The sequence below is a fragment of the Carettochelys insculpta genome, chromosome 1 (assembly GCF_033958435.1).
Source record: "Carettochelys insculpta isolate YL-2023 chromosome 1, ASM3395843v1, whole genome shotgun sequence".
Classification (NCBI taxonomy): Eukaryota; Metazoa; Chordata; order Testudines; family Carettochelyidae; genus Carettochelys; species Carettochelys insculpta.
Window position 1 is genome coordinate 378,107,503 of NC_134137.1, and position 21,316 is coordinate 378,128,818.

A 21,316-nucleotide genomic window follows, 5' to 3' on the forward strand; every position below is an offset into this window, starting at 1 on the left:
GAACAAATCAGGCACCTTTCAGAGCCTACGCACCTTAAGTCAGCCCGATAATTTTTGTCAGGCAGACTTACGTGCTCCCGAAAAGCAGTCACAGGTTTGTTTGACGAGACTCATTGTCCATCACACTGGGTTAACTGGCAATATTTGTATTATCCATTATATATTTTAGAGACTTTGTCTGTCTCATCAACAACTCCTCCTGAACGGTGAGAGAGAAGACCACCGAATTCTTTATACAGCTTCCTCTTACCACAACTGGAGGCAAGGTCTGGCCTTGGTTTTGCTGGGAAAATGGGATGTGCCTGGAATGACATTGCTCCTCCTAAAACCAAATAAAAGAGACAGAATCACCAAATATCAGAGGTAGCTGAGTTAGTCTGGACCTTCGAAAACAACCAGAAGTCCTGTGGCACCTTAGAGACTGACAGATATTGTGGAGCAGAAGTTTTTGTGGGCAAACACCCATTTCGTCAGATGCACCTGCCACAGAATCACCAAAGCAAGTGCAGGCCCCAAAACTGACGTAGGGAAGTGAACACGGATGGAGACTGAACCAAGAAGAGCCAAAAAAATAGGATGAACCTGAAATAGGTTCAATAAGCCTTACAGAAAAGAGCTCAGCTAGAAACATGTGGAGTAGTGCTCTCTTTTGGCACCGCTAAACCAGTGCTTCCGGTCGGACCACTCAAAATAAACATTCTTGGAAACCACGCTGGCTGTGGCCCTTTCGAGTTAAAACCTAGCGACTCTTAAGAGAGTACAGGGATGAGGACAAAAATAAGCCTGATGGAATTCCCGTGGGAAAAAAAAGCCACTCTGGACAAAGGATAACAATCCCTTCTTTTATGAAATCCAAAATAAAAATGAACTGCATAAAAATAAGTAATGTCAAAAAAAGGATTTTTGAAAAATACTCATTTAAATAAAGCATGTACTTTTCCCTTTTATTTAAAAAAGCTTTAAGGACCATATCTGTCCATCTATCCCCTTTCACCCCCTCTATCTATCTATATATCCCTACCCACCCCCTCTATCTATCTATCCCCTCCCACCCTCTCTATATCTCTCCCCTCCCACCCCCTCTATCTATCTATCTATCCCCATCTGCCCCCTCATCTATCTATCCCCTCCCACCCCCTCTATCTATCTACCTATCCCCTCCCGCCCCATCTATCTATCTATCCCACTCCCACATCTCTCCCCTCCCACCCCCTCACTCTATCTATTTATCCCCTCCCACTCCCTCTGCATCTCTCCCCTCCCAGCCCCTCACTCTATCTATCTTATCTGACCACAAGGGATAGATCATTTGACAACTCCCTGTTCCGTTCACCGCCTCTGGGGCACCTGGCATTGGCCACCCTTGGCAGACAGGCCACCGGGAGACATGGACCTTTGGTCTGACCCAGTGTGGCCATTCGTAGGTTCTGTTCATGTTTAAGTCTCGCTGCTCATGTTCCAGCTCTGCCTCGTCAGGATCATGCCCAGGATCGGTGTCTGGCTGGAAGCTGCTCAGAGGCCCATTTTTCCTCTGCTCATGGAACGCGTGTAGGGTACCTGGGGGCAGCTGGGCGGCTCGAGGAGAGGAACACCTGGTGGGGGGTCTGCTGAGATCTCTCCAGCGCCGAGCACAGCTGGGGGGCACGGCCCAGGGAGTATTTGGTCCTGTAGCTACAGCCAGCGCTAGAAAAAGGCTTTCAACACAGCAGTACCTACGCTGTCACCCGGCAGGGAGGTCTCCCTTAGTTAGGGATCTTGTTCCAGCCATGCCTGACCACGGTGAGCACAGCGACCATCAGTAATAAGGCAGGTTTTTCCAGCACTGCCACAGGGGCCAAATCAAGGCAAATTATTTCAAAACAGGCTTCTGACCGCCCATGCCGGGGGGTCCTCCACGGGGAGGCACCAAACCCGTCACACCGACCAACTGCTGCCTCACTGCCAGCCCGACTCAGCCAGCGATGCCCTCTGGCTCCCCTGGTTCCACAGCCAGTCCCCTCTGCACCCAGGGAGAGGGGGTGGAAACCCACCTCCCCAAAGCCCGTCAGGCCGGTCAGCGATCCCAGGCGCGGTTCATAGCAGAGGTGCTCCAGAAGTGATGAGCTGGGCTGGAGACAAAGGTGGAGGAACCTCAGGGCACCTCCTCGTCCCCTGGCCCACGTGGAGGGAATTCCTGGTTCTCCCTGGGTGCAGACACGGCCCAGCTGGAGCCTGTCCCAGGGCTTTTGTTCTAGAAAAAAAAAGTGATGGAACTGAAGTCCCAAACTGCCTCCCCCCCAGGGCCAAGCCCTCCCAGTGGCTTAACCATGCTCTGGCTGCTTAACTGCCCCCACAGCGGGCCCTGAGCCCCCCCACCAACTTAACTGCCTCCTCAGAAGTTCCTGAGCCACCCCCAGGCTTCAACCCTGCGGTAAATGAATGCCCCCCCCCCAGAACCAGGCACCCCCAACATAAGAACATAAGAACGGCCATACTGGGTCAGACCAAAGGTCCATCCAGCCCAGTATCCTGTCTGCCAACAGTGGCCAGTGCCAGGTGCCCCAGAGGAGGTGAACCGAAGACAATGATCAAGTGATTTGTCTCCTGCCATCTGTCTCCAGCCTTTGACTAAAGGCTAGGGGCACCATACTTTACCCTTGGCTAATAGCCATTTATGGACCTAACCTCCAAACATTTATCAAGCTCTTTTTTAAACTCTGTTAGAGTGCTGGCCTTCACACCGTCCTCCGGCAAGGAGTTCCACAGGTTGACTGTGCGATGTGTGAAGAAAAATTTTCTTTTATTAGTTTTGAACCTGCTACTCATTAATTTCATTTGGTGTCCTCTAGTTCTTACATTATGGGAACAAGTAAATAACTTTTCAATATGCACTTTCTCCACACCATTCATGATTTTATATACCTCTATCATATCGCCCCTCAATCTCCTCTTTTCTAGACTGAAAAGTCCCAGTCTCTCTAGCCTCTCCTCATGTGGGACCCTTTCCAAACCCTTAATCATTTTAGTTGCCCTTTTCTGAACTTTTTCTAATGCCAGTGTATCTTTTTTGAGGTGAGAAGACCACATCTGCACGCAGTACTCAAGATGTGGGCGTACCATAGTTTTATATAGGGGAAGTATGATATTCTTCGCCTTATTCTCTATCCCTTTTTTAATAATTCCTAACATACTATTTGCTTTACTGACTGCCGCTGCACACTGCATGGATGTTTTAAGAGAACTATCCACTATAATTCCAAGATCCCTTTCCTGATCTGTTGTAGCGAAATTTGCCCCCATCACATTGTATGTGTAATTGGGGTTATTTTTCCCAATGTGCATTACCTTACGCTTACCCACATTAAATTTCATTTGCTATTTTGCTGCCCAATCACTCAGTTTGAGATCTTTTTGAAGTTCTTCACAATCTACTTTGGTTTTGACTGTCCTGAACAGCTTGGTATCATCTGCAAACTTTCCCACCTCACTGCTTAGCCCTTTCCCGAGATCATTGATGAACAAGTTGAACAGGATCAGTCCCAGGACTGACCCTTGGGGAACACCACCAGTTACCCCCCTCCATTGTGAAAATTTATTCCAACCCTTTGTTTCCTGTCTTTTAACCAGTTTCCAATCCATGAAAGGATCTTTCCTCCTATCCCATGACCACCTAATTTACATAAGAGCCGTTGGTGAGGGACCTTGTCAAAGGCTTTCTGGAAATCTAAGTATATTATGTCCACTGGATCCCCCCGTCTGCATGTTTGTTAACCCCTTAAAAGAACTCTAATAGGTTAGTTAGACACGACTTCCCTCTACAGAAACCACGCTGACTTTTGCCCAACAAATCATGTTCTTCTACGTGTCTGACAGTTTTATTCTTTACTATTGTTTCTACTAATTTGCCTGGTACTGATGTTAGACTTACCGGTCTGTAATTGCCAGGGTCTCCTCTAGAGCCCTTTTTAAATATTGGCGTTATATTAGCTGGGCCAGGCGCTCTCCCTGCTCTAAATCAATGCCCTCCCCACACCCCTAGGGAATGCCAGCGAGGTACCGACCTGGTGCTGCAGGGCCACTCCAGGTAGGGGCACACCGGGCTGCCAGAGCCACGCTGTGATGTACTGGAAAGTCCTGCGTGGGATCTTTCCAGGGGAAAAGGCAAAATGCCGCATGTATTGGTAATACACGTACAGAAATCCACACTTCTCATGTGCATGTGATATATCCCATTCCCATTCTCACACACACACACACACATCCGTCTTGTTGCTGTTACCAATAGTTGCTCCCCATAACTGCACTGGCCAGGTGAGTTAGATGGACGGGGTGGAGCTGGGCTTCTGCCAATCCGGATCGGTGCTCCAGTGATGACAACACAAACCCGGGGTCCCTGCGCAAAACGCCTTCATTTATACAGGCCCCTCTCTCAGGCAGGCTGCCGCCAGTTAGCCGGCTCATGCATATGCATCAGCTGGGAGAGCAATATTATGAATATGCATTTAGCACCTTCTCCTGGGTGGTGCTTCCAAAGTCAGGCACTTGCTGGTGGCTCCCCAGGCGTCCATGTGTCCAGGCTTCTTTCCATGGGCCCCCTGCACAGGCTCCGTCATTCTTCTCACTGGGCTTGGATCTACCTTCTCCACACCCGGAGGTGCCGGTCTCCCGCCTTTCCATTCCCACCTCAGGCACTCAACAGGGCAAGCAATGAAGCACTCCCAAAAGACAGGGCACAGGGAGTTTTGTCTTCACCTTCCCTACCCCAGGAACTGCTCTACAAAGCAGAACTACCTTTCTGCAGAACAGGGCTTAACACAAGGCTACATCTCATGACGTGACACTATTTAAAAACTCCAATGAGAAGATCGTTAACCCGAGATGGATCTACAGCTGGGCCTCCAGGACCGTGCCAGCCACCGGCACCGGGGCAGCAGGAGCCGCGTGGATCCCAGCTGGCGCTGCGCCTGGGTTAACCGCACACTGTGCGGGGGCAGTGACACATGCACGCAGGCGGGGGAGGCTTTAATAAGCCACATTTCGCCACTGCCCGGGACCGCATTTGCTGGCACACGGGGAGCGCAGCCCAGACGCCTTCCAAAATGGCAGTGGCACCAGGTGAAGAGGTGCCGGAACCGTTCCACGGCGTTCTGGCAGGAAACAGCCCTGGGCCCGTCACGCGAGCAGGGGACCTGGCCAGGTCCTTGCTGGGCAGTCAGCCGTCGCCTGCCTGGTCCACACACGTCCACAGCCAAACGCCTCCCGTGGGGACTGGCACCTGAGACGGTCCTTCCTCTGGCACATCCAGCTTCCCCCGGCCAGGCAGCCTGTCGCAAGAGTCTGCCGTGCCCAGGCTCCCAGGAAGGACCATTTCAGCTCCGCAGCCGGCACTGCTAACGCCCCAGGTCACTACGCTACACCCTGGGAGCAGCGCGAGCGCAGGCAGCGATGCGCCAGCATTCACTAGACACCGCCCAGGCCAGCGGTTGCAACAGCCTTTGGCACGTCCCACTTAACGCCCAGCACCGTCCCCCCGTCGTCCGGGTCTGTCAGCCCCAGGGCGCGCAGCCAGACACAGAGGGGCCATACGCACGAGGGGCAGGCCCTGGGGCTGAGCAGCTTAGACCCAGCCCCCCCCCCACCCTCGCTGAGCGTGGTGCCCGTGGGCCCAGGGGCCAGGATTTGCTGGTGAGCAGTTGTGGCCCCTGAACTGGGGCAGTCACATGACACGCGCTCAAACAGGCACACCCATAACGCACAGTTAATGCCCTGGGGCGAAGCCACCGCAGCACCACTTGGGACGGCTCTGGCGCCTTCAGGCTTGGCCGTATGTACCGCCTGCCACCCGCTGGGGTGAGAAAGGGCTGGGCTGCGGGACGTGGGCTGTGGGACACAGGGCCCTTGCTGTGGCCCGTTGCAGCCGCGCTGACAGAGCGGAGCTCGTCTCCGGAGGCGAACGCCTCCCTTGAGAGCTCCCTCCTTCCTGTGGGATCGACCGAACCGTTTTAATTCCAGCCCGCGTGGCCTAGTGCTCCAGGCCGGTGGGAGCCCAGCTGAGGCCTCTCCCAAGAAGGGGCTTCCCAAGGCACTGACGTAGAGGAGAGGAACGGTCCAGCCTGAAACCTGAGTGGCTGGCAACCTTGTGTGATGGGGTTCAGGGGTCCCCAAGCTCTGCACCCCGGCCGCAGGCAGGAGTGACTCTCACTCAGCAGGTAGAACAGGAAGTTTATTGGGTGACAGAGGCCCAGTTTCTCACAGAAGAGTCAGTGCAGCTGTCAGAGACAGTCATTCCAACCCGTCCTGGGGAGAGGAGCCCGAGGGGGGCCCCTCTGGGGTGTAGCTTCCCCCCTCCTCAGGCTGGCTGCCTTCCAGCTCCCTCTTCCCCCTCCAGCTTCCAACTGCCGCCTCTGATCAAAAACCCTCTTTGGCTCCTCCCTCCTCTTTGTTCAGGGCTGAGGTGTTACCTGCCAGCCCAGGTTATAGCCCCAGGGTCATCCTTAGCCACTGGGAGCTGCTCTGCTTGTCTCATACACATCCAGCCTGAGTCTCACCCATGCACTCCCCCCACTCCATCACACCTTGGGTCTAGCACTGGCTCACTCCGCAGCCATGGGCCCCTCCTTTCAACATCCCAAGCCTCAGCTTGCCCATCTGAGACATGGGGCCAGTGCTGGCGACGACCCTGCCGTGGCTGGCAATGGGCATGCCTTGGCCCTACCTCACACAGGAGGTTTTACGGAAGCCAAGGCGGCCCGTCGTGCCTTAGAGACGAGCTCTTCCCCTGCTGAGCTTCCCTGGGGAAGCCCCACTTCTTCAGAGCTCCATAGCACAGCGCCCGTGGACGACTGGCCCTTCTGCCCCAGCGGTGGGAATCCAGGTCCCGGTCTCCCTGCCCGCCCCTGGTCTCTGCCAGCGCCAGCTGAGCGCCGGCGTCTCTCCCCAGGCCAGGCCCGGTCCCAGGCACCTGGCACGGTGGCCGGTCACGGGCCTTTTCCTGCAGCCCCACGCTGAGCTCCCGCGTCCCACTCTCTGGCTTCAGTGCACCCCAGCTGCTCACTGCCGGGGTGCCCCGGGCCTTTCATGCCCCATCATCCCACCGCTGGCAGCCACGTGGCACTCCCCCGGGGCCTCCGGCTCCGCTCCCCAAACAGCATTGGAAGGTGCCCCCAGGATGGCTGTTAGGAACTGGGCCCTGACCCTGCTGTCTCCTCCACTGCCCAGGACCGGGGCGCCGGCTCCAGGCTGCCTCTTGCCAGCCCTGCTTTGGGGGAGGAACGTCTCTAGGAAACCTGCCCTGGCTGCCCCTCAGCCCTCCCCGAGGGAGATGCAAAAGTGGGCTCGTCCGGGATTTGAACCCGGGACCTCTCGCACCCTAAGCGAGAATCATACCCCTAGACCAACGAGCCACGACGCAGAAGCCTTCCAGCTGTTGCAATACACTCTAGGGCGCAGCCCTCGCTCGGGTTACACAGCTGGCTGCAGCCTGAGCCCGCCCCTTTCCTGGGGAGCTCACAGCTGGGACACGCAGGCCCTGGAGCTGTGCATGGGCTCTCCCTGCACCCTGGAGCCAGGGCGCTCTGCTCGGCCAGGGCTGCGGGAGGGGGCGTGTGGGGCACCCCACTGAGCAGTTAACATTTTCATGGGGGGCCAGGGGGCAGTGCAGCTCCCCAGCGTGGCTCTGAGGTGGCACCGGGCACCCAGCTCCCTCGTGTGCGTGGCCCTCACCGCCCCAGGAGCAGGCGTGCGGCCGACCCAAGCTGTTACTGGCGCCCCTCGGCGCTCTGTGCCCGGGGAGCCCTGGCTGCCCCAGCCCTGCATTGCCACCTGCCTAGGCCGAGACTCTCGCTCGGGTCCGTACAACAGGGGAGCTGGGGGCGATCCACACACACTTGCTGGGGCAGGGTGCACGGCCAGCTGGCGGGATGGGCTCCTAGCTCCCGCCTGGCACGACCCCGCCCAGTGCACGGGGGTGGGTGCCAAGGTCACAGGAGGGGCTGCCCAGCTCTTTTCGGTGACCCTTTCAGGTGGGGAGGGTAGGCCAGGGCACCCCCAGGCCCGGGGGCGCAGAGAATGCCATCCTCGGGGATTTAACCCTGTGCCTGTACACGCCTACGGCTGCACGCCAGCTGTGGCAGGATCGGGGCAGGGGAGGCCCGAGGCCGGGGTGGCCATACCTGTCACATTCCACGAACGTGGGTACCCGCCACTGCCAGCTCTCGGCCCCTGACAGGAGCAGGGCCTCGGGCACAAGGGGAGGGGCTGGGGCTGCAGAGAGAGACCAAGAGTGTGTGTGAGTGTGAAAGAGCAACACTGTGTGTGAGAGTGTGACACAGAGCGAGTGTGTGCAGCAGCAAGTGTGAGACAGTGAGTGTGTGGGGCACAGGCTGGGCGTGTGTGACAGTGACACAGACTGTGTGTGCAGCTGTGCGTGTGACATTGACACAGAGTGTGTAACTGACACAGATCGAGTGTGTGCTGCAGAGTGTGCAGACCGGGTGTGTGTGACAGTGACACAGAGTGTGTGTGCAGCTGTGCGTGTGTGACAGTGACACAGAGTGCGTGTGCTGCAGTGTGTGACAGTGACACGCAGTGCATGTGCTGCAGTGTGTGTGACAATGACACGCAGTGCGTTTGCTGCAGTGTGTGTGTGTGACAGTGACATGCAGTACATGTGCTGCAGTGTGTGTGTGACAGTGACACAGTGTGTGTGTGCTGCAGTGTGTGTGTGACAGTGACACGCAGTGCGTGTGCTGCAGTGTGTGTGTGACAATGACATGCAGTGCGTGTCCTGCAGTGTGTGTGACAGTGACACTCAGTGCGCGTGCTGCAGTGTGTGTGTGTGATAGTGACACAGAGTGCGTGTGCTGTGGTGTGTGTGTGAGACAGTGACATGCAGTGTGTGTGCTGCAGTGTGTGTGTGTGACAATGACACTCAGTGTGTGTGCGCTGCAGTGTGTGTGTGTGAGTGAGTGACATGCAGTGTGTGCGCTGCAGTGCGTGTGTGTGACAATGACACACAGTGCGTGTGCTGCAGTGTGTGTGACAATGACATGCAGTGTGTGCGCGCGCTGCAGTGTGTGTGTGACAGTGACACGCAGTGTGTGCTGCAGTGTGTGTGTGTGACAGTGACACACAGTGTGTGTGTGACAGTGACACGCAGTGTGTGCTGCAGTGTGTGTGTGACAATGACACGCAGTGCATGTGCTGCAGTGTGTGCGTGTGTAACAGTGACACACAGTGCGTGTGCTGCAGTGTGTGTGTGACAATGACACACAGTGCGCTTGCTGCAGTGTGTGTGACAGTGACGCAGAGCGCGTGCTGCAGTGTGTGTGTGTGACTGACACGCAGTGCGCGTGCTGCAGTGTGTGTGTGTGTAACAGTGACACGCAGTGAGTGTGCTGCAGTGTGCGTGTAACAATGACACGCAGTGTGTGTGCTGCAGTGTGTGTGTGTAACAGTGACACGCAGTGAGTGTGCTGCAGTGTGCGTGTAACAATGACACGCAGTGCGTGTGCTGCAGTGTGTGTGTGTGTAACAGTGACACGCAGTGAGTGTGCTGCAGTGTGTGTGTAACAATGACACGCAGTGCGTGTGCTGGCTGCTGCTGGCTAAGTCGCTGAGAGAAGCCACCGTCTGTCTCTGCAAGGGAAATCTGTCCGGCTGGGTTATCCCCCTCCCCGGCTCTGCACTCCCCTGTGAGTCACTGACCACCCAGGCTTCAGGCTGAAGCAGCTCTGCAGTGCGCCTCTGCAGAGCTGCGGTGCAGGGGAACGCCTGCCTTCAGCGCTGTCGTCCCCCCACTCCCCACCGCCCAGCTGGCAGGAGACTCCTAGACGCGGAGCAGCTCAGCTGCAGGGTGCGGAGGGCAGTGAGAACCTGCTGCTGGCTGTAAGCGCGCGGGCTGGGCTCGTTGGCTGGGCGGGCCGGATCCGGCTGATTTTGCCCTCCCCGAGCACTGCTCTTACCCTACAGGAGCTCCGGTACTGCCCTCATGGGCGCAGTCCCTTTGCAGGCCTGCCCCTAGTGCCGGGAGCACACCTGGCCCAGGTGAGGCCCACGGCGAGACGTACCTCCATCTGGCAAGCGCCCCGACTGCTCTGTGCTTGGGGGAGAGAAGGAAACGGTCTGGGGGACTCACGCCACGGTCGGGGCTGCTCCCCCGCGACCGATCTGGGTCCGGCTGCCCCACCGACGAGCAGGGCTGGGCTCATTGAGCGCCTCAGAGGACTGGAGAAGTTGACCCTGGTTTTTCTGCCAAAGCAGGAGTCGCTCTTGAAGGCAGCCTGGGCCCAGGCCATAAACTGGGGGACACAGACAGAGCGAGCCCGCACGTAAGCTCGGTGTTGTGAAATGCACCAGGAGCCAGTGCAGGCAGAGGAGGCCGGGGGGGGCACCATTGCTGTGTTCACTTAGAAGTCACAAGTGGGCCCAAAGACACACGTGGCCCTCCAGCCACCCCACACTGAACACTGCCCCACGCTGGGCAGGTCACGCCCGAGGCTGGGCACTCCAGGCACGGGCCGCACACAATGGCCGGGGGTGGGAATCGACACAGCGAAAAGAATCGGAACGGCGGTGGAGCAGTGATGCAAAACAAACCATCAAATCCTTTGCCTAATCCCAGGCACAGTCCAGGGTGGGAAGGAAGGGTGAGTTCTGGGAAGGGTGGTCTCCTCCTGGCTGCCAGCCCCAGGGGAGACAAGGTGGGCTACCTTCCGCTTGGCTGACGTTTGCAGTCGCCAGGCAGCTGGTCGCTCGTGGACTGCTGCCCTGGGTGGGCAGAGGGAGCCCAGCTTGCCTTCCCAGGCTGAGCAGAGCTGGGGCACATCTCACTCAGTCATGCTGGCATGGGGGTCGTACAGCACAGAAGGGCTCCAAGCGGGGTCACACATGCAGCAGGCTGGGGTACTTGCTGGTGGCTGATGCTGGCCAAGGAAAAGTTATTTCCTTGTTCCCATAATCTAAGAACGAGGCGACACCAAGTGAAATTAATGGGCAGCAGGTTTAAAACAAGTAAAAGGAAATTCTTCTTCACGCAGTCCACAGTCAACCTGTGGAACTCCTCGCCAGAGGGGCCTGTGAAGGTGAGGGCTGTGAGAGTGTTCAAAGAAGAGCTAGATAAATTCATGGAGATTAGGGCCATAGAAGGCTATTAGCCAAGGGTAGGAATGGTGATCCTGGCCTCTGGTTGTCAGAGGCTGGAGACGGACAGCAGGAGACAAATCACTCGATCATTGTCTTCGGTCCCCACCCCCGGGGCACCTGGCATTGGCGGCTGTTGGCAGACTGGCTACTGGGCTGGGTGGGCCTGTGGTCTGACCCTCTGTGGCTGTTCTGATGTTCTCAGACCAGCTGGCACAGGGCAGGAGGGAGAGGCCCCAAACCAGAGCAGAGCGCCTGTCGGGCTAGGGCTACCTGCCAGTACCTGTCGGGCTAGGGCTACCTGCCGGTACCTGTCGAGCTAGGGCTACCTGCCAGTACCTGTCGGGCTAGGGCTACCTGCCAGTACCTGTCGGGCTAGGGCTACCCGCCGGCTGCTATTTCCCCTACAGAGGTAATTTGCATAAACTAGTTCAGAAACAACTCGCTGTGTAGCCACAGCCTCGGGCACCAGCCCCTGGGACACAACAGCCGCAGCTCTGGGGTTGGTTTGCTCCCCAGCTGCATGTGGGGGAGGGTCACTTTCATATTTTGCCCCCAAAACCCCAGAGATCAGAGGCTTCTGCAAGCCCAGCTGTTAGCCACACAGTGGGGCAAGGTTCTTCAGTGCTCAGAGAGGTCAGACCCCCTCTTGCCCACTGCACAGCAAAGAAACAAAGGGTTGGAAAAAATGGTAAATTTTCACAATGGAGGGGGGTAACTGGTGGTGTTCCCCAAGGGTCAGTCCTGGGACCGATCCTGTTCAACTTGTTCATCAATGATCTCGAGAAAGGGCTAAGCAGTGAGGTGGGAAAGTTTGCAGATGATACCAAGCTGTTCAGGACAGTCAAAACCAAAGTAGATTGTGAAGAACTTCAAAGATCTCAGCAAACTGAGTGATTGGGCAGCAAAATGGCAAATGAAATTTAATGTGGGTAAGTGTAAGGTAATGCACATTGGGAAAAATAACCCCAATTATACGTACAATGTGATGGGGGCAAATTTAGGTACAACAGATCAGGAAAGGGATCTTGGAATTATAGTGGATAGTTCTCTGAAAACATCCACGCAGTGTGCAGCGGCAGTTAGTAAAGCAAATAGGATGTTAGGAATTATTAAAAAAGGGATAGAGAATAAGACGAAGAATATCATACTTCCCCTATATAAAACTATGGTACGCCCACATCTGGAGTACTGCGTGCAGATGTGGTCTCCTCCCCTCAAAAAAGACATATTGGCGTTAGAAAAGGTTCAGAAAAGGGCAACTAAAATGATTAAGGGTTTGGAAAGGGTCCCATATGAGGAGAGGCTAGAGAGACTGGGACTTTTCAGTCTAGAAAAGAGGAGATTGAGGGGCGATATGATAGAGGTATATAAAATCATGAATGGTGTGGAGAAAGTGAATACAGAAAAGTTATTTGCTTGTTCCCATAATATAAGAACGAGAGGACACCAAATGAAATTAATGGATAGCAGGTTCAAAACTAATACAAGAAAGTTTTTCTTCACACAGTGCACAGTCAACCTGTGGAACTCCTTGCCGGAGGAGGCTGTGAAGGCCAGGACTCTAACAGAGTTTAAAAAAGAGCTTGATAAATATTTGGAGGTTAGGTCCATAAATGGCTATTAGCCAAGGGTAAAGTATGGTGCCCCTAGCCTTTAGTCAAGGGCTGGAGACAAATCACTTGATCATTGTCTTTGGTTCACCTCCTCTGGGGCACCTGGCACTGGTGGCAGACAGGATACTGGGCTGGATGGACCTTTGGTCTGACCCAGTATGGCTGTTCTTATGAAGCCCCCCTGGGAATGTCACCCCCAGGGAGATGAAGCAGCAGGAGCTGGGGTAGAACTCAGCCCTGGCCTGCCCCCACTGCAGCAGAGGGTTGCACTTACCCCCTGCCCCTTGCACTGCTTTAGTGCCCCCATGTGCTGCAGCCTGGCAGAGATACAGCTTGTAGCCCTGCCTCTGCTCCTGGGGCCTGGCTTCCCTGCTGCGTGAATGGGCCTGTCCCTGTAGAGCAGAGGGCTGGCGCCAGCTGAAAGGAGAGGCAGGCGCATGGGCTGAAACTTGACAGACCCCAGACTTTTTCCCCACGGTACCTGCCCGGGGCCGAACGCTGCTGCGCTGCCAGTTCTGTCAAAGGGCTGAGCCGCGGCCGTGCAGATCCCGTTTACACCGAGACCTTCAGTCCTGGCAGCTGCAGCGGGGCCGAAAGCCCTGAGGAGGAGTTTGCTCCAGTGCCTGGGAAACACTCCCCATGTGCTACCACACCCCGGCTCAACTTTAACTACAGCTAACACCCACCACGCCGGGCTCGTTGGCCTAGGGGTATGATTCTCGCTTAGGGTGCGAGAGGTCCCGGGTTCAACTCCCGGACGAGCCCCGCCTTTAGCAGTAGGTCGCTTTTGAAGACTTTCCCCAGCAACGCTGCGGCTTTTCGTCTGCCTGCGCCAAAGACAGAAAAGCGCATTCAAACCCTCCCCTTTTCCCGTTCCAGCCGCCGCCACCTCCGGTCGGTGCCTGGGAGAAAGGGCCCTGTGCATGGGCTGGAGGGGACGGGCCTTCTGCACCGCAGCAACCTCAAAGTGGGGCCCAGGCCCCAGCACCTGCCTGTCTCTGCACCCCGGGAGGTGACCTGCTGTCCTCCAGCAGCTCAGAGACGAGCCAATCCGGGGAAAGCCTCTGAGGACCCCCCGCAGGGTTCCTTAGGCCGGGCGCTGCGGCGGGACCGACCCAGCTGCAGAGGCGCTCGGTGGGAACCGGCAGGGCGAGAATGGAACAGAAGGAGCCTCGAACCCCCCACTCCCTGGAACCCGCCCGCGGCCCCTCCCTTCGCCCTCACCCTGGGGGCCGGGGAGCCGAGGGCAAGTCGCAGCCGGGTGCAGGCGCCAGCGTCTCCAGGAGCTGGGGGCGCTCGGCCCCGGGGGGCGGGCTGGCCAGGAGCGCTCCGCCCCGGCTTTCCCTCCCCCAGCTTCCCAGTGGGCTCCGAGGCAGCACCCGGGCACAGGCCAGCCCCCGAGGAGCTGCCGGCCCTGCCCTCTAAGCTGGGGAGCCCTGTGCCCCACTGCTCCCAGCCCCACGCGTGCCACTCACTCCCAGCCACCGCTGCAGCTCGGCCCCCAAGGTACTCCCGGCCCTCCAAGGCCCCCGACAGGGACGTCCCGCACCGGCCAGCCCTGGCCTGGGCGTTAACCCCAGGCCGCCTTTCAGGGAATGACCGCCCGTTAGCCTGTTAAATCGTTCCCAGGCGCGCCGGCTTAGCCGGGCTGCATTAGCCAAACCGATACACAAGCGGCTTAGGACGGAGCTCCGGCGCGACCCGGCCCCGAGGCGAGGGAGAAACCCCCTGCGGGCCCGACTGCCCCCGAGCCCTGGCCAGCAGCTGCTTCCAGCTGGGGGACAGAGCACCCCGGGGGGCTGTCGGCCCCTCCCCTGCGCTGTCCCGGCCCCCGTTGCAGCTGGGAGCCTGGCAGCGGCCGCGAGGGGGCGGGGGGTAGGACCCCCAGGCTGCTTCGTTGCTAAGAGGCAGAGTTTTGCCCCTGCCTGCCGAAGGACGGGCGGAGAGTCTCAGGGGGTGACCGGGTTAGGCTGGAGCTTCGCCAGAAACCGCCCTGGAGCACCGTGAGGACTAAGCGCCTGGCAATCGCTCCCCTGTGCGGCCGCTCCCCGCACGCCCCCCGCTGTTACTGACCAGCCTGTTCCGGGTCTTAAGCCCCTCCCAGGGCTTTCCTCGTGCCAACACGGCTGCACTAGCGTGTCGGTTGTGACCATGGGGGGTGTTTGGTCCCGGTCCCCCACTCTCCTCCTGGCTCTACCGCAGACACAGCATGTTCCCCAAGAGAGGCGGCGCCCCGCTGCAGGCAGGGATTGGTTGTGCGGGGCGCTGGGTGGCTGGCTGGGGTGTGACTCCAGGGCTATCATGTCTGAGCTGCGCACAGCTGTTCAGGCCAAGGCTTGGGGGCTTCGGCACAGCCACAGTCTCCTGTAGGAGAACATCTGGCCGCCACGCACCAGCCCCCACGCAGCTGGCTTGCTGGTCGGGAGGAATGGGTTCTGCTTGCGTGCGGCCAGGCCTGGGTTCCAAGCCTGTTTTGGGAGTTGGCCGGCATCCCAAGGGGACTTTATTGCCTGAGAGAGACTCAGCAGGGAGCTGGTACCGGCTGCGGGCTGGGGAGCAGGTTCCCTTCCTGGGCATCGCAGGCACAGGAGTGGTAAAAGAGCTGGCTGCTCACACACTCTCTGCGGCCGGGGGCACCCGCGCTGCCAGGGAGCAGGGTCTGTGCGCTCCTGGAAGGGGAGCCAGGGACTGCCATGGCATGGTGTGATGGGGTTCTGGGGCACCCCAAGCTCTGCACCCTGTCCGCAGGCAGGAGAGTCTCTCACTCAGCAGGAGAACAGCAGGTTTATTAGCCGACAGGACACAGCATCGTACAGAGGAGTCAGTACAGCGGGCAGAGACAGCCAGTCCCATCCATGTTGGGGAGAGGAGGCCCCCAGGGGCCCCCAGCGCCGGGGCCTGGCCCCCTCCTTTGTCTCTCTCTCTCCCAGCCCAGACTAACTGCTTCCAACTCCCAGTTCCAATTCAGACCCCTCAGGCTCCACCTCCTCCTTTGTCTCCAGTACAAAGGTGTTACCTGGTCGTCAAGGTTACGCTCAGCAGGAGCCCCACACCCTCTGTGAGCCCCACACACACACAGGTATCCCCCACTCCATCACACATGGCATAAGGGGGCTGTGCCATGCAGTATGGGGGGCAGTGCCATGGTGCCAATCTGTGGGCTGCGTGAGGCTGGAGCTCAGCCCCAGGGTGGGGCACCCGGGCTCAGGGAGTGCCAGGCTGTGCAGCATGCCTGGCGGGGGGGGGGGGGCGGTGTGTGTCTCTCTCTGTCTCTGCAGAGCGTGGGCCCATCTCTGGGGAGGGGGCAGGATTGGGCCAGCCTCTGCCCTGGGCTGCTCCGGCTGAGCCGCCGCCAGGTGGGGGCCACAGGGGCAGGCGGCGCAGGGCGAGGGGTAGCGAGGTGACATGTTCCCGTCACAGCCCCACTGGGAGGCTGGCGCCTTGGCCAGGGCCTGGGTTTAACAGCAGCCTTCGACTTCCTGCCGGGGGCTCTAGAGAGGAGAGTGAGAAACTGTTCTCAGCAGGGCCAGATGGCAGAACAAGGAGCAATGGGCTGAAGTGACAGCGGGGGAGGAGCGGGCTGGATATGGGAAAACTCTCTCCCCAGGCGCGCGGTGACGCACCGGAATGTGTTGCCTGGAGAGGTGGTGGAATCTCCATCCCTGGCGGTTTTGAAGTCCCGGCTGGGATGACTTAGGGGGGGTTGGTCCCGCTTGAAGCGGGGGGCTGGATTCGATGCCCTCCTGAGGTCCCGTCCAGCCCTGGGATTCTGGGATTCTGGGTTGCCCGGCGCCGGTGTCCCACGTACGCCCGTGAGGTGCCGGTAGCGCTGGGGTGCCCCGTCCATGGAGCTAGGGAGGGAGGTGCCCCCACTCACAGCCCCTCCCCGAGGCCATGGCCCAGCCCCAGGAGTGGGAGCAGCCCCCGCGCGCCCCGCCGGCCAGCAGGCTAAGCCCGGCAGGGGTCAGGGCCGCGGGGAAGGGGCTTAGCGCCCCTAATCCCACCCGCTGCCCGTAGGAAGCTGGGGCTTAGCGCCTGATCCCCCCCGGAGCCCTTAAGTGGCTTGTCCCGGCCGGGCCCTATATCAGCGGGCGAGGGCGGCGGCCGAGCGGCGCCAGCATGTCCGGGGAGGAGGATTTCTACCTCTTCGCGAACGTCTCCTCGGTGGGGCCCTGGGACGGGCCCCAGTACCACATCGCCCCGGCCTGGGCCTTCCACTTCCAGACGGCCTTCATGGGGCTGGTGTTCCTCGCCGGCGCGCCCCTCAACGCCCTAGTGCTGCTGCTCACGCTCAAGTACAAGCAGCTGCGGCAGCCGCTCAACTACATGCTGGTCAACATCTGCCTGGGGGGCTTCGTCTTCTGCTGCTGCTCCGTCTTCATGGTCTTCGTGGCCAGCTCCCAGGGCTACTTCGTCTTCGGGCGGCAGGCCTGCGCGCTGGAGGCCTTCCTGGGCTCGGTGGCAGGTGTGGCGGGGGGTTCTGGGGCGCAGGCGGGGGGCCCGGGGCGCAGGCGGGGGCTCTGGGGTGCGGCGGGGGGTCCGGGGCGCAGGCGGGGGGCACGGGGCGCAGGCGGGGCTGCGGCCGTGGGCAGCCGCTCGGTTTCCCTGGCACGCCCGCCTTGGCCACGCCGGGGGCGCGCTGCGAGGATGGCCCGGGTGGGGCGGGGGAGCAAACGGGGCCCCTGCCCCACGCCAGCGGCTCGGGGCTGACCAGCTGTTTGCCAGCGGCTGGGCCGGGCTCCCCCGGGTCGGGACGCTCAGCGGCCAGGCCGGGGCGTGCGTGGGCCACCTCGGGGGCTGATTCCTTCCAACACTCGGGCCCCAGAGTTTGGGGGCAGCCCTAGACCCCTAGGGCTGGAAGGGGCCGTCGAGTCCAGCCCAGGACCAGCCCCAGCTAACTCAGCCCAGCCAGGCTCTAGCAAGCCGGGACGTGCAAACCTCCGGGGCTGGAGACCCCAGCGCCTGTGGACATATGGGGGTCCCCCGGCCGGCGGTGAGTGGGGCCCCGTAGGGACACCCACACGACGCACCGCACCGGGGGAGCTGGGCCAGGGAGGAGAAGGGCTCCGGAGTCCCCGGGAAGGGCGGGGTCAGGCTGGGGCCCTGCTTTGGCCACCCCATTGCTGCGCTTCCCTGCGGCTCGTCCAGCAATGGGGAGCCCCGTGCCGGGCGGCCGAGCTCGTCTGCGCTGCGGCTGCTTTGGCTGGGTCAGAGCCTGAGGGGGGCCCAACGCCCAGCTGCCCCCGGAGACGAGGGGCGAGTTTCCCCCGCCGGAGCCGGGCCGGGCCGGCCTCGGCCGCAGAGACCAGGGAGCCGCAGGACGGGGCCTGGGCCTCTTCCCCTTCGTTCCCCCGCTGGCCCGGGGGGCGGCGGTGCCCCCTGCGCGGCTCCTGGGTCCCCGGCGCCGCTGGGGACGGGGTGAGGGGGCGACACTTCCCCGCCGGCTGGGCCGTCCCCCGGGCGCGGCAGAGGGCGGCGGGGCCGGCTCCGGGCGCACGTGGGCAGCGAAGGCCTGTGCGTCCCCAGGCCTGGTCACCGGCTGGTCCTTGGCCTTCCTGGCGGTCGAGCGGTACCTCGTGATCTGCAAACCCCTGGGGAGCTTCCGCTTCACCTCCCGGCACGCGCTCCTGGCCGTGGCGGCCACCTGGGCCATCGGCGTCGGCGTCTCCATCCCGCCCTACTTCGGCTGGAGCCGGTAGGCGCCGCGCAGGGGCGGCTGCGGGAGGGAGGGCGGGAGGGAGCCGCTTCCCGACCCCCTGCGCTCCCGCCCAGACGGTGCGGCGGGAAGGGGCCCGTCCCCACCCCAGGGCTGCAGCCAGCCCCGCCAGCCCGCGCGTGGTGCGCAGCGCCCTGCCCGGAGCCCTCCTGCTCCCCGCCCCGCAAGCGCCGTGGGGAAGGCCGGGGCCCCGGGCAGCGCTCCCAGCGGGGGCGTCCGGCGTCGCCGGGCCTCGAAAACCTCATCCCCGGGGCCGCGGCAGCCGGGGCGCCAGGCCGCAGCCCTGCGCCCGGGGGCGGAGGGGTTTGGTAGCCGGCCGGGGAGGCCCCACCAAGCCCGGGGGCTGCCTTGCAGGTTCATCCCCGAGGGCCTGCAGTGCTCCTGCGGGCCGGACTGGTACACGGTGGGCACGAAGTACAGGAGCGAATCCTACGCCTGGTTCCTCTTCATCTCCTGCTTCATCGTCCCCCTCTCGCTCATCTGCTTCTCCTACTCCCAGCTGCTGCGCGCCCTGCGAGCCGTAAGTCCCCAGCCAGCCTGCGCCGGGCGGGGGGGGTGGGGTGCGCGCTTGGGAGCCGCTCGGGAGCCGGTGGGGGGGTGCACGAGACAGGGGCGTTGCACTGTTGCACGCGGGCTGCTTGTGTGTGCAAGGGGTGGGCCAGGCCCGTGCGTGTGCGTGTGCGAAGGGCGGGGTGCATGCCGGGGCATGTGCAAGGTGGGGGAGAGGGGAGTGCAGGGGGTTGCACGCTGGGGGGAGGCACGTGGGATGAGTGGGAGGGGGCCGGTTGCAACCTTGCAAGTGTGCAAGAGGAGGGGGTGGGCCCCGGCGAATGCACCCCCTTCTCCCGGCAGAGTTGGAGGGGGGACCAGGGCCAGCCTGCCCGAGCCCACCAGGGCTGGCCCCCCACACATGCACAGCGGCACGGGGGCTGCTCTGCTGGAGTGGTCGTGCCCCCCAGCGTGGCAGTGGGATTGGGCAAACCCCGGGGCGGGGACTCACCTTGTTACGGCCCCTGCCAGCCCCTCCCACCCGGAGGCTGCTTTCCTCTCCCGGGAGGGGCGGGGGAGGGCATCGGGGGCCCTGGCCGGGGGGTGGGAAGAAGCCACCTGAAGGGGAGCTTGCGGGGCGGCGGAGGGCCCGATAGAGTGTAAGGCCGGCCCCACATCCAGCCCCAACGCCGGGGCCCTGCTGGCCCAGTGGCAGGGACGGGGAGCCTGGCGGGCGGCTGCTCATGCCCGGGGCGTCGCCCGCAGGTCGCGGCCCAGCAGCAGGAATCGGCCACCACGCAGAGGGCGGAGCGGGAGGTGTCCCGCATGGTGGTGGTGATGGTGGGCTCCTTTTGCATCTGCTGGGTGCCCTACGCCGCCATGGCCATGTACATGGTGAACAACCGCGCCCATGGGCTGGACCTGCGCCTGGTCACCGTCCCGGCCTTCTTCTCCAAGAGCTCCTGCGTCTACAACCCCATCATCTACTGCTTCATGAACAGGCAGGTGAGCCCGGCGGGGCGGGCAGGGAGCTGAGCTGCTCCGCCAAACCAGGGCCTGGAGAGGCCCAAGCCGGCCGGGACCAGCGCTGGAGAAGCGCCCGGAGAGGGGTGCGGCTCTGCCCGGCCGCCACCAGGTCGTGATATGAACCGCGGCCCGACAGCAGGGCTGGCTGAGCCGTGTCCCCGACCTGCCTTCCCGGTAACTGGCCCGAGGGGCTGCGGGCGCGCCCAGCTCGGTGCCCAGGGCAGGCAGAAGGTCTGCGCCTTGGAGTCGGGGCCTTTTGGGCCCGGTTAGTGCAGCTGGCAGCCTAGCCCAGGCTGTCCGCGGCCCTCGATGTCCTCTGGCCGACACGGCCGGTGGGAGCACGGGGCAACCGAGGCCTAGCTCACCCTGCCAATGAGCCCCCTTCGGCTCGCTGCTTGGGGCTGTGGAAGACGCCTAGTGGGAGCAGCCCTGGTGTAGACAGCACTCCGCAGCGAGTCCGAGTGCCTCCATCAAGCCGGGTCCCACCTCGTGCCACGGTTGGGTTACTCCAGTGACTGTTGCGCCCACGCACCCCCAGCGGCTGGCTGGAAGGAGCTGCCTCGGCAAGGCCAGCCGGAGGCCCCGTGCCATGCTGCGGAGGAGCGCCACCCCTTCGCGTCCCCACCAGGCTGGGGTCGGCCGGAGGCTGAGCCGGCCCCGCCGGGCCGCTCTGAGAGGGGCTCCTGGTGTCCCCGCAGAGCGCTGGCCACCCTCAGCTGGGTGCTTTGAGCAGCCACCAGGCCGGGCGCCGGACCACGCGCGTTGCACTGAGCAGGGACCACGGGGTGCGTGCGCTCTGGCGCCACGCCGAGCTTGGCCCTTTGCAGAGTGGCTGCACTGGGGCGGATGGCTGCGGAGGTGTCCTGGGGCAGCCGCAGCGGGTGGGCTGCGGCCCGGCCCGGCCCGGGCGGTGTAACGGAGCAGTGGGGGGGCTCTCGCTCTCTCTCCCCACAGTTCCGCGCCTGCATCATGGAGACGGTGTGTGGGAGGCCCATGATGGACGAGTCCGACGTGTCCAGCTCGGCCCAGAGAACCGAGGTCTCGTCCGTGTCCTCCAGCCAAGTCAGCCCCAGCTGAGGCCTCTCCAGCACGCGCTGGCCCAGGCTGTGCCGGGGCCCACTAGCCCTGCCCCACGGCTGCGCCTCCAGGCAGACGGCGCCTGCCGACCCTGTGAGGGAGGATCAAACCAGCTGGGGGGGTGACCCCGCCTGCCCCCAGGGACCTCAGCCAGCCCTCCAAGGGGAACCCCATTGGCCCCCCACAGCAGCTGCCCCCAGGCTCAGCCTGCCCCTGTGCCTGCAGCCGGGGGTGTGCTGTGCGGTGCAGGGGGGCTGCTTCGCCTTCTCCTCCT

The 21,316-nt window shown here is 61.5% G+C and overlaps 1 protein-coding gene, 1 long non-coding RNA gene and 2 other non-coding genes across 4 annotated transcripts; 2 read left to right on the forward strand and 2 right to left on the reverse strand.

The window, feature by feature from the left end:
* Positions 1-187: 187 nt before the first annotated feature.
* LOC142001246 (uncharacterized) lies at positions 188-13,536 on the reverse strand. Its single transcript, XR_012642424.1, has 3 exons — positions 13,216-13,536; positions 2,031-2,230; positions 188-322 (listed from the first exon to the last, which is right to left on the reverse strand). It is a non-coding gene; the product is annotated as an uncharacterized LOC142001246 (long non-coding RNA).
* On the reverse strand, positions 7,311-7,382 carry TRNAP-AGG (transfer RNA proline (anticodon AGG)). Its single transcript has one exon. It is a non-coding gene; the product is annotated as a tRNA-Pro (tRNA).
* On the forward strand, positions 13,428-13,499 carry TRNAP-AGG (transfer RNA proline (anticodon AGG)). The gene has a single exon. It is a non-coding gene; the product is annotated as a tRNA-Pro (tRNA).
* A 3,317-nt stretch (positions 13,537-16,853) lies between the features above and the next one.
* Positions 16,854-21,042, forward strand: OPN1SW (opsin 1, short wave sensitive). Its single transcript, XM_074976281.1, has 5 exons — positions 16,854-17,199; positions 18,261-18,429; positions 18,805-18,970; positions 19,705-19,944; positions 20,920-21,042. The coding sequence occupies exons 1-5, from the start codon at positions 16,854-16,856 to the stop codon at positions 21,040-21,042; spliced, it is 1,044 nt and encodes a 347-aa protein (XP_074832382.1).
* The last annotated feature ends 274 nt before the right edge of the window (positions 21,043-21,316 follow it).